The following is a 17,451-nucleotide window of genomic DNA, read 5'->3' as shown; positions in this document are numbered from 1 at the left end:
CCAGGGTCACCAGGGACCGCAGGACTCACGGCACAGTGTGGCTGTCCTCCAGGTCACCACCTCGCCGTGCTGGGCACACTCGTGGGCGTAGGCGGCGATGGTGTCACAGAAGCAGGCGCAGTCCCCGATGGACTCGCAGGAGCAGCTGTCGTAGATGCAAACATCCAGGTACGGCTCGGGGTTCACCTGCAAGGGAGGCACGGGCGGCCGTGACCCAGGGCTGCGCTGGGGGACTCTGGCCCTCGGCCAGGTGGGAATGTGCCGTTGATCAGAGCAGGGACAGCAGCTCCAGGGCAGAAGGAGAGATGTGAGGCCACGGTCCCCGGGAGGGGGTGGGTAAAAAGGCAGAAATCCTAGGTTCTCATCTGGATTCCAGATGAGAAAGGGGAGGGAAAGGCAGGCTTGCCAGCCTCTCAAAAATGAGATGTGCCTGAGAATTTTTCAGAAGAACATTCCTTTCAATCCATCTGTTCCAGGTACCTGCTGAGCCACCATCCATCCCCATAACCCACTCCCACCCTCATGGGACTCTGGGTGCTTTATATAAACACCACACACACACACATACACACTCTTTTCTGGCCTCCATTCAGCAGAGAGACCAAGAAAACCGAAAACCCATCAGGACCACCCATACTGCCCCACTAAGATGCTATAGGCTGACATGCTTGGACCTTGGCTGGTCCAGTGCTCCTGGACTCCAACCCCAAACCTACCCTAGGGGAGCCCACCTGTCGTCTACATTCAAGCCCAGTAACCACCTCCCGCCTTCATCTGCTGCACACCTGACCCACACACACCAGCCTTCCTACCCGGTGGCCACCTGCTGTCCACGTTCAAGCCCAGTAACCACCTCCCGCCTTCATCTGCCCCACGCACCAGCCTTGCTCGGGGAAGTTACAGTTGGCATGAACCAGATATTAAGCAGCTCACTGTGCCCAGTAGCCTTGGTGTCTTTGACCCTCTCACTGCTTCCCCACTTCCTGCTTGGGTGCCCGAGGTCTCCACCAAACCAGGGGATCCTACGTATCCTTCCGGGTCCTGAGGGACTAAAAATCACTGACTGGACAGGAAGAGATGAAACACAGGTGTTCAGCCACTCCCACGAGAGAGACACGACGAAGCAGCAGGTCTCTGCACCTGGCTGTGACTGCGCCCAGATGTGTACAGACATACACAAATATACACGTACCCACAGATACACACGTGCGCATATATACATTCAGACAGAGACAGAAAACTACACTGAACCTTTTTCGCAGAAATTCCTCATCACCACGTGAGATAAAGACATCAAAAGAAGCCATAAAATGCAGGCTCAAAATCTGGGTTTAAGGGGACTTCCCTGGTGGCCCAGTAGTTGGGATTCTGCACACCCAATGCAGAGGGCACAGGTTCGATCCCTGGTCAGGGAACTAAGATCCCACATGCCATGCAGAGCAGCCAAAAAAAAATTTTTTTTTAATCTGGCTGTAAGACCAGAAGAGTTTCTGTAAGACAAGACCTGGGAGCCCAGGGCAGGGGTGGGACGCCTAGGGCCAGAGACACAGCAGGGGCAGGAGAAGGGAACCTACCATTCTGAGGTTAGAGATAAGGTAACCTGTGGGGGACAAGCCCCAAGACTGAGGCCAGAAGAGCAGCTCAGGCAGGACGCACAGAGAGCCAACCATTGCACAGAAGAAAAAGGCTTTGCCAAGCACTGCTTTCCTGATAAGCCGTCGATTATTCTTTCTGTTTCTCAGACTGAAGCCACAAGAGGTGAGCAACTACAGATCATTTCTAAAGCTCCTGGAAGCATCCATGGTTAGAAGTGCCTGCCCCCCAGATCCCCCGCTGCCCTTACCAGCCTGTTGCACTCCCGGAAAACATCACTGGTGAGGACCCTGCAGGAGGAATCCACCATGGTCTGCTTCATGACGTTGTTGTGGCAGGTGGCAGGGGCCGAGCCCAGCGGCACCTGGGGAACCAAGAGGGAGAACATAGATGGACCCAGAACAGTCAACCCGGAAGCACCCAAGAGGCCCTCTCCCCAAGCCCCGCCCCCTGCAGGCCACACCACCCACTTCGCACAGCAGTGGGGACTCCAACCTACTTTCTGGGTGTCAGCGCACTGCGGGCTCACTTTCCAGGAATTCCCAAAGTCCACAGGGTCTTCCTCCACTTGGAGGCTGCTGCTGGTGAGGTCATTGTTCTGGACGCCATCGAAATTCCCACACAGGCCGCATACCTGCTCCTGGGGGACAAGTAAGGGGAGCATGAGCTTTGCAAACCTCGGAGCAAATTGGCTGAGTCAGGAGGAGGAGGGTTCCGGGCAGCACGGGAGGCAGACTTGACTGAGGAAGAGGAGGAGAAGGGGATGGGAGGGCAGCCCAGAGGGAGACCAAGGTGGTCAGCAAAGCCTCAGCCCTGCCAAGGCCCTTTCCCTGCTTCTGCACTGACCCCCATGCTATAGCTGTTCAGTCACTCAGTTGTGTCCGACCCCCTGTGACCCTGTGGATTGGCCTCCCTGTCCTTCACCGTCTCCCTGAATTTGCTCAAACTCATGTACATTGAGTCAGTGATGCCATCCAACCATCTCATCCTCTGTCTCCCCCTTCTCAGTATGAGCATAAATGACCCCATGTTAAGGTTAAGGAAACCAAGGTCATTCACAGAGAGAAGCAGTGCACCCAGGTCCCTTGGAGGGCCAGTTAAGCAGCCTGGGCCTTGATCCCTGCAGTATAAACCATCAGCTGCCCCAGTAAGGGTCTGAGCAGAAGAGAAGCTGGTTCAGCATTACATCAGTGAGAGTGAGAGGCCTGAGGAAGGAGCCCTCTACTCCCACTTGACTGTGGACAGGTGCTTGCCTTCCCTGGACAACTGCAGCCTGTTCAGAGCAGGCGGGCCAGGACTCTCTGCGTGTTAGTCACTCAGTCGTGTCCAACTCTTTGCGACCCTGTGGGCTATAGCCCACCAGGTTCCTCTGTCCCTGGAATTATCCAGGCAAGAATACTGGAATGGGTTGCCATTTCCTTCTCCAGTGAATCTTCGCGACCCAGGGATCTAACCCAGTTCTCCTGCATTACAGGCAGATTCTTTACCATCAGGGAAGGCCAGGATTCTGCTGTATACTAAATGCTACCAGGGCTGACATAATATCTTACTTCTCTCCATGTTCACCTATCAGGCGGTGCAGTATACAACAAATCCTGACCAACTAATGAATGAATAGATGGAAACCATCACATAAGAACCACTGGACAAAGACTTCTCCAGCAGTCCAGTGGTTAAGACTCTGCCTTTCAATACAGGGGATGCAGGTTCGATCCCTGGTCAGGGAACTAAGGTTTCATAAGCTGCAAGGTGTGCCAAAAAAACATTATTTTAAGTGGACAAAATCAGCCTGGAAAAAAAAAAGGTGATGCTTTTAGAACTTTTTTGAAGTCCTGCCTTGAGACAAAGAGAGGTGACTTATTTTGTTTTGCTAGGAAACATGTAAGAAAAATGTTCTCACAGGCGGGCGAAAGGACAAAGATTTTTACGTGGCCTAACGGCCCCTGTGTATGGCCCTGCCTGGTCCCTGTCCTTACTGACCACCAATCACCTCAAGCCCCTCCTCTCTAGCCACCCTGGTCTGCTTGTTCCATACAAACACCATCTACCTCAGGGACTTGGCACCTGCTGTGCCATCTGCCTAAACTCAGGATATTTACCATCTGCCTAAAGTCAGGATATTTACATGACTCCCTTCCCTCTTCCCCAAAGACTCTTCTCACACTTTCTGAGACAAGTCTCATCAGACCAACCAATCTAAAATACTTAGTGGCCCAGCGGTTTAGAATCAGCCTTGCAATGCAGAGGATGTGGGTTTGGTCCCTGGTCGGGGAGCTAACATCCCACATGCCGTGGAGCAACTAAACCCGAGCACCACTAGAGAGTCCCTGCTCTGCAATGGAAGAAGTAAGATGCAACACAGCCAAATAAATAAATAAAAATAATAATAACATATAACAGGGACTTCCCTGGTGGTCCAGTGGCTAAGACTCCATGCTCCCAATGCAGGGGGCATGGGTTTGGTCCTTGGTCAGGGAACTAGATCCCACATGCTGCAACTAGGAGTTTACATGCTGCGACTAAAGAGTTCATGCTGCAACTAAGACTCGGAGCAGCCAAATAAATAAATATATATTTTTAAAATGAATATATAATCTTTAAAAAATAAAACACACAATATCCCCACTAGAGTATGACCTCCGTCAGGCTTCCCCGATGGCTCAGAGAGGAAGGGATCTGCCTGCAGTGCAGGAGATACAGAAGATGCAGGTTCGATCCCTGGGTCAGGAAGATGCCCTGGAGGCGGGCATGGCAACTCACTTTAGTATTCTTGCCTGGAGAATCCCATGGACAGAGGAGCCTGGTGGGCTGCAGTCCATGAGGTCACAAAGAGTCAGACACAACTGAGCGATTCAGCAAGCAGGTAGGGTTGTGGTAGGCAAAACGATACCAGGCCCCGAAGATGTCCACGTCCTAATCCCCAGAACCAGGAATATGTCACCATACACGGCTAAGAGAACTTTGCAGGTGTGTTAGGTCAAGGATCTTGAGACAGGAAGACTGTCCTGGGTCATCGGGGTGAGCTCAGGGTGATCACTGGGCCCCATACGGGGTGCAGGAGAAGTCAGAATGATAAAGGCGATGAGACAGAGGGAATGGAGAGCAGAAGGTGCTATGCTGCTGGCTTTGAAGGTGGAGGATGGGCCACAGCCAGGGATTCAGGCAGTCTCCTGAAGCTGGGAAAGGCAAGGACAGAGTCTCCCCTCACTGTATCAATAGGAAGTTATTTGCCCCCGTACCCAGAGTGCCTAGAACAGTGCTTGACACGTAACAGGAGTTTAGTAAGCATTTGTTGAATAATGGAATGAGTGCGTTGCTAATGCTCTCCAGAAATGGCATGGGGTCACAAGGAGCAGCCTCACTCAGGTATGAGCTGAGAATGAGCCATCAGAATGCTGGGAAAGTGGGTCCTGCCGCCAGGGCAGACAGAGCATTCATCACATACATGTGTGGAGGAAACGAAGTCCCAGCAAACCGTCGAGACCTGGACAGACATCATGAGCTTTCCCCCAAGCAGGTGATGAGCCGGCTCACCACAGCCCTCAGCAGGTGCTGGCCTGGGCTCCATGGGAGGCACACCCAGAATGTTCTGCCGTGTTATAGCCACATTGTGCGTGATGGATTTTGCTCCTTAGGTTAGGAAACCTTAAAAATACCTACTGTCAGTCCAGAGACTGTTTGCAGGGTCCAGGACCCTCCATCCTGCCCACGGGCAACTGTCTCAGGAAACAGCCAAGGTGAACTCTAATCCTTGAGTCTTATCTGTGTCAGGAGGAGGCTGACCACCCACCTTTCCCCTGAGACTGTGGGTGGGGGGATCCCAGATGCTGCTCAGGGAGCTGAAGATGCAAGCAGACAGAAGAGGGAGGAAGTGGAGAAAGGCCACCCACCTGGTACGTCTGCTTCAGGAACACGGAGACGGCCAGGTGCCCGTCCCAGACCACAGAAAGGGCCTTGCCCAGCAGCACAGTGATGTACCGGCCAGACTCCACCACCTCAAAGTGCGTCTCATCCTTCATGGGCTTCTTCACGTTTACCTGAGCGAGAGACCAGGACAGTAAGGGACAGTATATATGTGTGTATACATGTATATATATATAATGCATGCTGGTATCTGTGTATGCTGCTGCTGCTAAGTCGCTTCAGTCATGTCTGGTTCTGTGCAACCCCACAGACGGCAGCTCACCAGGCTCCTCTGTCCTTGGGATTCTCCAGGCAAGAACACTGGGGTGGGTTGCCATTGCCTTCTCCAATATATGTGTATATACCTGTATATGTACGTGTATATATATAATATATGCTCGTATACATGTGTATATATATTTGTGTGAAGTGCATGTATATATGTGTGTATTCGTTTATATATATAACATATAAATGTGAGACAATATATATGTATGTATAACATATTTGCATGTATAATGTATGCGTGTGTGTGTGCAGACATTTGTATATATTATATATATAAATGAGGGTACATACGTATACATGTGTATGTATGTGTGTATACTTTTGTACACATTATATATGTGGGTGGAACACAATATTTATGTACGTACATGTGTGTATACATTTGTATGTATATGTGTGTATACATTTGAATATATAATATATATGTACTGTGTGTAATATATTTATATGTTACATACATTTGTGTGTATAATACATATAACTGAGTATACAGTATATATGTATACATGCGTGTTAATATGTGTATACATTTGTATATATAATACATACAGCTATGGGTATATAATATGTATGTATATGTGTGTATGTGTGATTATAATATATATTTGTATAATACATGTGTTTACGTGTGTATATATGTATCTAATACATATAACTATGGGTACATAATACATATGTATGTGTGTGTAGAATATATGTGTGTATATGTGTGTGTTCACGTGTATATATATATAATTCATATGACTATGGTACATAATATATATGTATATGTGTGTACACAAGTGTGTGTGTTTGTATGTGTATAATGTGTGTTTATATATACATGTGTCTACGTGTATATTGTAATAACATGACTATGGGCATATAACATGTGTGTGTGTACACACGTATTCCCATATGAAAGTCCTCCCACCCTCCACTGCCCCCCAAGTCAGCCCAGCTCTTCCTACACTGGCGCAAATACAGTTACACACCCTCCTCCACACGTGTCTGCACTTCCTTCTGCTAAAATCCATCACCATCTGCACCTGCCCCCCTCGCGGGACGTGGTGAGGTCTCTCCACCAGCAGCATCGGGCTCCACCTGCAACGTCCTGAATGAATGCTGGGCGCTGCTCCCCATCAGCTGACGGGGGGACTGAAGGTGGGGGACCAGCCCACACTCACCTCCCCGTCAAACAGCTCGATCTCTCCTCCCTCCACCAGGATGGTGATGCGCTTCCTGCACTTCAGGGAGGGGACGCTGCATCCCTCATTCCCCACCAGGACCCGGAAGGTCCCAGGGTTACTACCGCAGTGGTCCTGGGGAAAAGGGTGGGTGTCAGGAGAGAAACACGATCCTTCTGCCCCTCCCCAGACCAGCAGACCAGTGGCCGGTGCTCCCAGGCCTTTGAAGGGAGTGTTACAGGAGGCTGCCATGACCACATGCACGTGTGTGTGCTTGCGTGTTCATGAGCCAGACGACACTCACAAGTGTGCCAGCCTCAGCCATCACCCACGAGCAAGTGCCTACAGTCAGGCAGGGAGAAGGGCTGAGGGGCAGGAGGGAGGAAGAAGGGAGACAGTGGGAGTGTGGACACCTCAGCCTGCTGATCCCCCACCCCCGGAGCCTGTTGGGCCAGCCTCAGCAGGGACCCACACTATCAGGCATGCGACACTTGGTAGATCCAAGCTCCAGCAGAGTCCCCTGGGTGGCTGGCCAGGACTGTAACCAAAGACCGCCAGACCCAGCAACACCAGCTGGGCTGCCACCTCTAGAAGGGAACAGAGGCTGAGTGGGCACTGGTCCTCGCTGGGGTCCGCACAGAAAAGAAGCTGAAAGGGACACACTTCTGGCAAACGCCTCCCATCGTGGCTATCGCTGCGGTGTGATGGGGAAAACCACTCAACTTAGAAAAGCTAGGTGCGGGCTTGTTTCTGCCACGTCTGGGATGAGGTTGAGTGGGTCATTTACCTCTCTGACTCTCACACAAACACACACATACATGCACACACAGCACACACATACAATACACACTTGCATACATACACACACACACATACATAATCAGACACACATTCATATACACACCAAGACACACACACATACAATACACACTTGCATACATACACACACACATATACATAAACAGACATACATTCATATACACACCAAGACACACATACATACAATACACACTTTCACGCATACACATATGCACATATACACACATGCACACACACATGTACAAACACATAGGCATGCATTTGTATACACACAAAGACACATACATAACACATAAAGTACGCGTTCATACAGTCGCACACATGCATACACACACAAGTGCACACATACACATACACACACACATATAAAGACACATTCATATACACACATACACCCACATGTACATACATAGATAACACATGCAATACACACTCTGCACATACATAGACACATACACTCACACACACATACATACATCCCACACATAATACGTGCCCCTCTGTAAGATGGAATTAGCCAACCTAACGGGAGCCTTGGGTTAAATGGGTTTGTCTCGGGCAAATGGGGTTGTCAGGTTAATGCGTTTGTGTTGGGTTAGTGGGATGGCTGGGTTAAACGGGTTAGTGCTGGGCTAATGGGATTGTGAAAGTTGTAAGAGGGTGCAAAGGTAGAAGCGCTGTGTCACCAGTGGAGATTTTCCTGAAGGGGAGAGTTTAGTCCTGAGAACACCTCCCAGGGGAGGAAGTGGAGACAGGGAGGGGACCCGGGAAGAGCATCAGGGGCAGGACTAGTAGCCCCCCGAGGGGCCCAGCTCCGTGGGGGCACGACTGCCCACCTGGGCAGCTTCACTGGGCAGGCAGAGCCAGGGCAGGGGGTCTGACCAGTTCCTCTCATTGCACTGAACTGTCATGCTTTCTGGGTGCCCAGATCTGAACCTGACTGAGGATGGAACTCCAGAGCTGGGGTCACCCCTTCTTTTGCTACCAAGGCTGGAAGGCACACAGGTAACAAACATGGGCTTCCACATACGATCTGTGGGGAAGCCCCAGAGGGCACCTGGGTGTGCATAAAACCATTTCATGGGGTGCATGCCCGTCTGCCAGCATGCCACTCACCTCTCTGGGGCCAATCTGGGGCAGGGGACAGAGGCAGGGGGCTCCTTCCCCCCACAACAGGCAAGTGTCACACTCCATCTCGCTCGCTCCCCAACTCCTTGCAGCTCTGACTCTGGGGCTGAGGCTCCTATGGGTCTGTGGTCCTCCCTCCAGACCACACCAAGCCCCTCCTCCCCAACTCAGGAGAAGGGAGATGAACAGACCTCAATTTGTTTAAGCTGCAGAGTCCAGCCTCCTCGTTGTCATGAATAAAGAGCCCAGCCCTCCTTGCCCACCCACATCGGTGTCAACCAGCAAGAGAAACGCCTAGGAGTCCACCCGCCAGGAGATGGGGCAGAGCTGCCCTGAGTCCACAGCTAGGATTCCCTGGGGCTGCTTCCCACCCTGCAGGCAGTAGGACCTGCTCTAGCCCACACTCCCTCCCTACTCTGAGCTGCACTAGGTTGGAAATGAAAATGGTGAATAGGATAGAACAGGACAGGATATGACAGGATAAACTAGAATAGAATAGGAGCCGCCTACATATGAAACTTCAAGTTTCGAACCTTCAAAGATGCAAACATGCAACTTGAGTTCTAGCAAGGAACCATCACATCAGGTGTGAGTGAACGGGCAGCTTGCCCCCCGGCTCCCATCGCTGCTGGCCCTTCAGCTCCACCATCTGCCCCGCTCCTCCCCCTCCTCCAGTCACTGACTCTTCTTGCCTGGTCACTCGACGCCAGCCCCTGTATGCCAGCTGTTGTGCTGCTGTGCTTTTGTACTATCGTACTTTCCAACGTACTGCACTGTGAGATTAAAAATGTTTTCTTTATTTTTCTATTTGTTTTTTTGTGTGAAAAGTATTATAAACCTGTTACAGTATAGTACAAAATATAGCCAGCTGTGTTAGCTGGGTACCTGGGCTAACTTAGGTGGACTTCTGTACAAACTGGACTTATGAACGTGCCCTCAGAAGAGAACTCATTCATAAGTAGGAGACACGCTGCAGAAGAGAACAGAACAGAATAGATAGAATGGAACAGAATCACAGGGAAGGAAGGAAACTCCAGGAGTCATTTCCACCATCCCCAGTGGGCTGTCCACCACACAAGGATGCTGGCAGAGAGGGTGCCGGGGCCAAAATCCAGCCCCGACCCCACTCGCCATGGTTGGTCCCCTGACCAAGCTGTGTCTGCCAGGAGGAAAGAAGCCCTTCTCTCATTCCCTTGTGCTGGAATTGGGGTGATGGGAGCCTGCTCCACACCAAGGCCAGTTGACCAATGAGTTTCCGTCCATCCCTGGAGGCATCCAGAGAGTTGAGGCAAGCCGGCAGTCACCGGGGTCTTGAGGCCCCGCCTCTCCAGGGACTGGGAAGTCACTCCCTTAGAAACCAGCCCCCAGAGCTGTTTCCACAAGCAGCTCTAGCCTGGGACACCGCCCCCCAGGTCTCACCTGCACCAGGACGTACTGGCACTCCCCCAGGAACAGGTACTTGAGCCCATCGAAGGTGAAGTAGTGAGCCAGGCCCACGGCCGAGCAGCTAGCATCACACACGCGGTCCGTACAGTTCCACTTCCGGTCCTGACAGACGCTGGGGACAGGAGACGGGGGGTGAGGAGGAGGCCCTTGGGTACAGGGGCAGGTCCGGCATCAGGGCAGCCAGGACGCCACCCACCTCCAGAAGGCCTTGGGAACTGGTAGGTGGCTTCAAGACCTGCAGATCGGACATTGCAGGGCTCTACAGTCATGAACCCCCATGTTTTTAGGGCACGGGGCCCAGCAGGACAGGGAAGCCACGCTACCCACTCATCACAAGGGGGAAACGGGCAAAGCAGAGCCCCAGTTGTCCAAAGTGACCCGGGGACACTGTCACCACCTGCGCCGAAAGTGCTGAAGCCCAGTCTCCTGGGACATTACCTGGGAAGGGCCACTGGTCTCTACACAACAGACCCCAAGGCCAAGAGCCACTCTGAGGCTAAAGGAACACACAGGACAGAAGAGCAGGCAAGTTCTGAGGCAGAGAAATGGTGACCAGCCGTGAACTTTTGCCGGGAGAGGGTCTGTGTGGGCAGCAATGTGTATGAACCCACAGGGACTTGCCAGCTGCCCATGCCCCCATCTCCCACTCTGTACCAGAACCAACATCGGGAAGTCCACTCTGGGCATCAGCGGTGGGATGCTCAGACCTCCAGCCCCTTCCTGCCTGGCCCCTTGGCCCATCCCTAAAGCTCTGCACAGCTCCAAAGAAAGGCGGGGTGATGAGCAGAGTCAGGGACTGGGAGAAGGACGGTCCCTTTCCAGGCAGGCACCCTCACAATATGCCTGGGGGAGGGGGACCAGGATAAGGCCACAGAAGGACCCCGACCTGGTGCCCTGGGGTGGTTTGGTTGCATGTGCAGTGATGGACACAGCCCTTGTCTTCCCCCTGCCCCTCTCCCCGCAGGGAAACACTGCTTTCCAGAGAGCATCCATCCAGGGCGAGCCCAGGGGATGAAAAAGATTCTCCCATTTGACAGATGGAGAAACAGAGGCAGAGGGGAAAGGACAGGTGCCGTCATATTCCCATGGGTGGGGAGTGGGCAAGTGACCAACCCCTCTCCGACCTGCCCCCAGCGCCCCCGGAACCGCTTCCAGCCTCACCAGGTGTTGCAGTCGACCTTCACCCTGTCTCCGGGGGCGTATTCTCTGCCCTGGTGGAAGCAGGGGCACCTTTCCAGGGCCACACACCTGTTCTCATGCCGGACCTGAGGGAAATCGAATGGAAAGTCTTGAGGCCAAAGTGAGTGAGCAGCCGTGGCCAGACGCAACCCAAGGAGCCCATGCCCAGATCGGGACTGGAGACCCTGCTCAGCTCTCATCCACACTGGTCCTCCTGGCTCAGCTGGAGACACTCCGACCCCCTCTGCCCTCACACACTGCTGCAGGCAGGCGCCCTGGGACCCAGTGGAGACTCCGGCAACACCTGTCAAAAGCCCCTGGCACATGCATCTCCTTAGACCCAGTAATTCTTCCAGGGGATTTCTCCAAAGGTAAGAAAGTTATGGGCAAAAATTAATGTGCAATTATTTATTACTCCAAAAAAAGTGGGAGCAATTAAGTGTTCAACGATAGGAAAATGACTAAGCCCATTGAGGAATCTGCAGGTGTCCAATGGAAATATTAAAATCTTAAAAGTTTTGAGAACTACTTATTCTGTTAATTTTTAAAACGAGAGAAAAAAACTGTATATACATATAGTCTCAATTATGAAAAATATATATATATACTTCAAAAACTGTCTGGAAGGGAATTTAGAAGTTGCCTCTGGAGGGCTGGGATAAGGGAGTTTGATTTTCCTTTTGTGGTTTTTAATTTTTTTTCTGATTGTTCTTCATTGAGCATTTATTATGTTCTATAACTGAAGAAACTGGACAATTGATTTAATGAAATGAAGTAGTTAACAATGTACTTAATGTCCTGGAGGTGAAAGCGGAATACTGGCCACAAGCAGGGATTGACCAGAACCAGAGGCTGGGGGTTTTCAAGTCCCACGAGTGCCCTCCTGAGGGTCTGACACACCTGCCCTCCTCCCCCACCCTCCACCCACCAAGGAGTTACCACGTGACAAGTTATACTCCTCATGGATGCTGCCGAGGGGCCGGGGGAGAACTGAGAAGAGCCACTGGCCCCGGTGGGCTCAGGAAGAGCTGGCCAAGCCCCTCTGACCCCACACGGGGACCTGCTTCCATCCTGGCAGTCCAGGAGGCAGCCCTGGACGCCCACTCTGCATGACCTTGAGAGAAGGACCCACAGCACTCTGGTTCCAAAGCCACCCAAGGGTGAGAGGCTTCTGGTCTGGGTGCCCCAGCATCCACGTGACCCCATTGCTCCACAGATAAATCTGGGACCCAAGCCCTGGGACAGGGCAGTCTTGGGCTGAACAAAGGGCTTTCACATCAGGGATCACAGACTGAAATTACGTGTGTGAGTATGTATATATGTGCATGCATGTATGTGTGTTTGTATGCTTGTGCTTCTGTATATGTGTGCATTTGTGTGCATGTGTGTATATTTGTGTGTCTTATATATGCACATGTGTGTTTCTGTGTGTATGTGGGTGTATATATGTGTTGATATATGTGAGTGCCCATGTGTCTATATTTGTGTTTGCCTGTATGTATACGTGTGTGTATATGTGCATGCCTATGTGTATGTGTGGATAGGCATATGTGTGTGTATGGCTGTGTGCCTGTGTGTGCCTATATATATATATGTGTATGCCTGTTTGTCTCTGTGTGTGCATGCATGTGTGTATATGTGTGCATGCCTGTGTGTATATGTGGGTGCATGTATGTATATGTGAGGCTGCATGTGTTTTTGTTAATATACACGAGAGTACATATGTGTCTTTATGTGTGTGCCTGTGTGTGTGTCTATATCTGTGTGTGCCTGTGTGTGTATGTGTGTGTGTATGTGTGCATACCTATTTGTATGTATGGTTAGGGGCATGTATATATGTGTGTGCCTGTGTGTGTGCATATGTGTATATGTGTGCTTGTGTGTATACGTATGCTTGCCTCTGTGTGAGTATGTGTGTGTGTCTTGTGTATGTGTGGGTATCTCTGTGTGGGGGTTTATACATGTGAGTATAAGTGTGTCTATATGCGTGTGTACCTCTGTGTGTCTGTGTGTATGCATGTGTGTGTGCCTATGTATATGTGAGGCAAGGTTTCCCATCAGGAGGCTCTCAACTTTAATGCCACCGGCCCAGCTGAATCACCCAGAGTCCTAAAGCATTTAAAAAAAGATCCACAGGGACAGAAAGATAAAGACACAATGCAGCAGGTGGGCGGGATGTAGATGAGAACTGGTCCACATGGAGGGGGGGCCAGCACTGCAGCCCCCAAGTGAAGTTTGTGCAAGTCAGTCTCTTGGACATGGTTAAAAAGAAGAGACCCATCCCTGCCTAGCATCTGCCCTTTTGGGACACGAGAAGGATGATACGATAAAGGGGACAATTGTCCTTCAAGGACTTCAGAAGAGAACAGGCAGAAATAGTCACGTTTGTTCATCAACTCATGACATCTTGAGCAAGAAAGGTTTGTGCTGAGAACTTGGTCCTGGGTTTCAATCGGTCCCAAGAAAAACTATGAAGTAGAAAAAAATTGGTTTTGTCACTTTTCTCTGGAAAAAACCCCACCTTCACCTCTCCACACTGACCCATTCTCCAAAATCTTTGTTTTTCCTTCCAACTGTGCTATGTCCTCCCTGCTAGTATTTCTAGCTCAATGCATGTTTGCTACCAGGAAAGACTCTGATGAACTAACTCTCACTAAAGTGTGAATGACTTCCTATGAGGATTTATAGGAGAAGCTTTTTTAAAGTTCTTTTTTGTTAACCAAACTAACTTTATACCTATCATATTTTAGTAAATCTGGAGGTGACAAACCATAGGAAGTATAGGAGATATCTTTGAGACAGGAGGGCTTTCTGGAACCTTTTAGGATTACATTTCATAGGATTTACAGTGCCCTCCTGTGAGGCTGTCTGTGGATGGGCCCCTGAGCCCAAGCTCTAGCTTTCAAGAAGCAGCCCCAACTAAGAGGGGAAGGGAGAGAAGAAATAAATCAGGATATTGGGATTGACATATACTCACGACTAAACATAAAATTGATAACGAATAAGAACCTACTGTACAACACAGAGAACTCTGCTCAATACTCTGTAATGAGCTATATGGGAAGAGTGGATACATGTATAACTGATTCACTTTGCTGTGCAGCAGAAACTAACGCCACAGTGTAAATCCAAATACACCAATAACAATTAATTTCAAACAAAATCAAATAAAAACAGCGCCAAAGTCTTTTCAGGCTTCCCAGTGGACCAGCGAGAAAATCAGGCCTCAAAGGACCAGGGAAATGAACACACTTCCCCTCTGCCAAGAGGTTCCCTGATGCCAGCAGAGCTGGATACCAGTTTGGAAGATGTGGCCGCTAGACTTCAGAGGTAAGTGAGCATCTCGCAGACAGTGGTACAACACCTGGGGCCGGGAGACAGACCAGGATTTCCACTACACAATTGTGTATCCTCGAATGGTTCTGTGTCTTTTCTCTCCTTGGTCTCCTCCAGTGTGGCAGGAAGTGTTGAAAGCTTGAGTCTAGGGCTCTGCCTGGAGGCTGTGTCCAGCCCTGGCTGGAGGGCAAGAGATGGGCACTGGACTGTGATTTGCTGCCACCTTGTGGTGGGCGCAGGTAATAGTCTAATTTAAACGCAGGTGGTCCATTCAAGAATTTATGAACAAAAAGGCCTGGGAATTTTTCTAGAGCAATCCCCTCATTTTTGTTGATCCTTCATGGGAAAACATACAAAATCTGGGCTCTCACCATGCCCGGGGGGCAGAGGCAGCCGGACACGCAGCCCGTGCTCACGCATTCCAGGTCATAGTTCTGGCAGGTCTTGGTGCATTCGAGCCCTTCGGCCCTTGGGTTGTCAGCAGGGCACACCAGCTTGACCATGGGGGGCCGGCAGGACAGGCTCCTTTTGCCTTGGAGTCAGGAAAGCCACAGATCAGCGGAGGGGTGAACAGGTCTGCCGTCTACCCTGTCCTTTGTCCCCTGCGTGCAGTCACTCCACCCCAGAGGCTCGGGCTGTCCACGCCCTGGGACACAGCACTGCCTGACCTCCAGCCAGGCCCTGGGCAGCAGCTTCATCTACTCATCTGACCTCTGACCTTTGCCCACACTGAAGGCACTTCTGCTGAGCTCAGCACCCCTCCGATGGCCCGTGGTCCTCATTCCCCCAACCCTGCTGTTGCCCACTACACTGCTTCAGGACACACCACAGAAAGGTCCAGAGCCAGGATTTAGCCAGGCGCTAAAAAGGAACCTCTGCCCCAACACAACCATTCCTAAAATTAGCTTAATCACAAGAACTTTAAAGGGGGCTTTGCTCACATGTCTTCCTCTGCCCGGCCCCCAACCGTCCCAGCCCCTCCATTTAAACCTGGAACGCCCCATCCCTGGACCCTCCTACCTACCCCCCACCCCCGCTTTGTCACTCTGCACCTGATCACCGCCTGACATCACCATCTGATGCACCGTTTGTTTTACTTCTTTGTTGACTGCTCACACCCACCCCACCCACAGGCTAAAATATCTGCTCCATGAAGGCGGTGGGGGGCGGAGGGGGCGATATCTGCTCTGTTCACTGATACATTTCCTGACAATTAGTATCACTGCGTGACTGAATAAATGATGGCAGCAGATGACTGATACAGTGCCTGACTTTCAAAAACTCTGATGCGCTGGATTGCATTTGTATCTTACATATACAGCTTTTACCACCTCATATGGGTGAGAAAGTCAGAATTTCCAGCCTCATTTTTATATGGAAATGTCTGTTAGGAAACTAAAACCCTAAGAGGTTAAATGATTTTTCCAAATCACATGAAATTCTAGGAGTTCCCTGACTTTGAAAAAAGATACCCCTCCAGTGACTAGACAAGAAGACGACTCTGGGCAAGGGAGACATGAAAGACCTGGGAGGCAGAATGTAGCCGAGAGGGGTGAGGTCGTGGGGGAAATGCCTCAGTGAGAGAGAGCGGGAGGAAGAAAGAGGCACAGGGATGCAGTGACCTTGGGGGTCCACTATGGACTGAACGGTTGTGTCCCCCAAAATCACATGCTGAAATCCTAACCCCCAAAGGTTAGGAGGTTAGAAGGCAAGGGTTGGGGGAGGAGATTGGTTATGAGGGTGGGTGACCAATCATCCCTCATGAATGGGGTTAGCACCCTAAGGAAACACGCCATGGGACTCCCTCACCCCTTCCAACAAGTGAGGACACAGTGAGGACCCAGAAGCGGGTTCTCACCTGACCATGTGGGCACCCTGCTCTCAAATCTCCACCCTCCAGGACTGTGAGAAGTATCTGCTGTTTGTAAGTTCCCAGTCTGCAGTATTTTGTTATGCAGCCTGAACGGACCAAGACAAGGTCCTAAGTTCTGATAGCTGGTAAGCTGCCTGCGTGTTTCGGATCCTGCCCCAGCTATAGGCTGAGATGCTCCACAACCAGCCAGCCATGCAGAGGCGGGGGCAAATTCCCCACCAGGGCCCTTGAAAAACAAACACAGTCACAGAGCTGGGTCAGAGGGAGGGTCTCAGGTAAACTGAGAGGCAGGAAGCAGAGGCTGAAAATAGCCCATATGTCTTACAGCATATTGAAAAGCAGGGACATCACTTCACCAACAAAGGTTCGTCTAGTCAAAGCTATGGTTTTTCCAGTAGTCATATATGGATGTGAGAGCTGGACCATAAAGAAGGCTGAGCACTGAAGAACTGATGCTTTTGAATTGTGGTGCTGCAGAAGACTCTTGAGAGTCCCTTGGACAGCAAGGAGATCAAACTAGTCAATCCTAAAGGAAATCAGTCCTGAATATTCATTGGAGGGACTGATGCTGAAGCTGAAGCTCCAATACTTTTGGCCACCTGATGCAAATAGCCGACTCAATGGAAAATACCCTGATGCTGGGAAAGATTGAAGGCAGGAAGAGAAAGAGGTGACAGAGGAGGAGAAGGGTGGATGGCATGACTGACTCAATGGACAAGA

The 17,451-nt window shown here is 50.7% G+C and overlaps 1 protein-coding gene across 2 annotated transcripts in view; it reads right to left on the bottom strand.

Moving 5' to 3' along the window:
- VWF (von Willebrand factor) overlaps positions 1–17,451 on the bottom strand; it is a 122,820-nt gene that overhangs the window by 50,905 nt on the left and 54,464 nt on the right. For both annotated transcript variants that reach the window (XM_068972235.1, XM_068972236.1), the window contains 8 exons: positions 15,230–15,390; positions 11,505–11,608; positions 10,317–10,455; positions 6,951–7,085; positions 5,484–5,630; positions 2,093–2,233; positions 1,844–1,957; positions 30–186 (listed from right to left, as the gene is read on the bottom strand). In XM_068972235.1, the coding sequence (XP_068828336.1) occupies positions 30–186; positions 1,844–1,957; positions 2,093–2,233; positions 5,484–5,630; positions 6,951–7,085; positions 10,317–10,455; positions 11,505–11,608; positions 15,230–15,390 (1,098 nt within the window). The remainder of the gene's footprint in view (positions 1–29; positions 187–1,843; positions 1,958–2,092; positions 2,234–5,483; positions 5,631–6,950; positions 7,086–10,316; positions 10,456–11,504; positions 11,609–15,229; positions 15,391–17,451) is intronic.

Source organism: Capricornis sumatraensis, chromosome 4, assembly GCF_032405125.1.
Source record: "Capricornis sumatraensis isolate serow.1 chromosome 4, serow.2, whole genome shotgun sequence".
NCBI lineage: Eukaryota > Metazoa > Chordata > Mammalia > Artiodactyla > Bovidae > Capricornis > Capricornis sumatraensis.
This window is presented reverse-complemented; position numbering and strand designations above follow the sequence as displayed.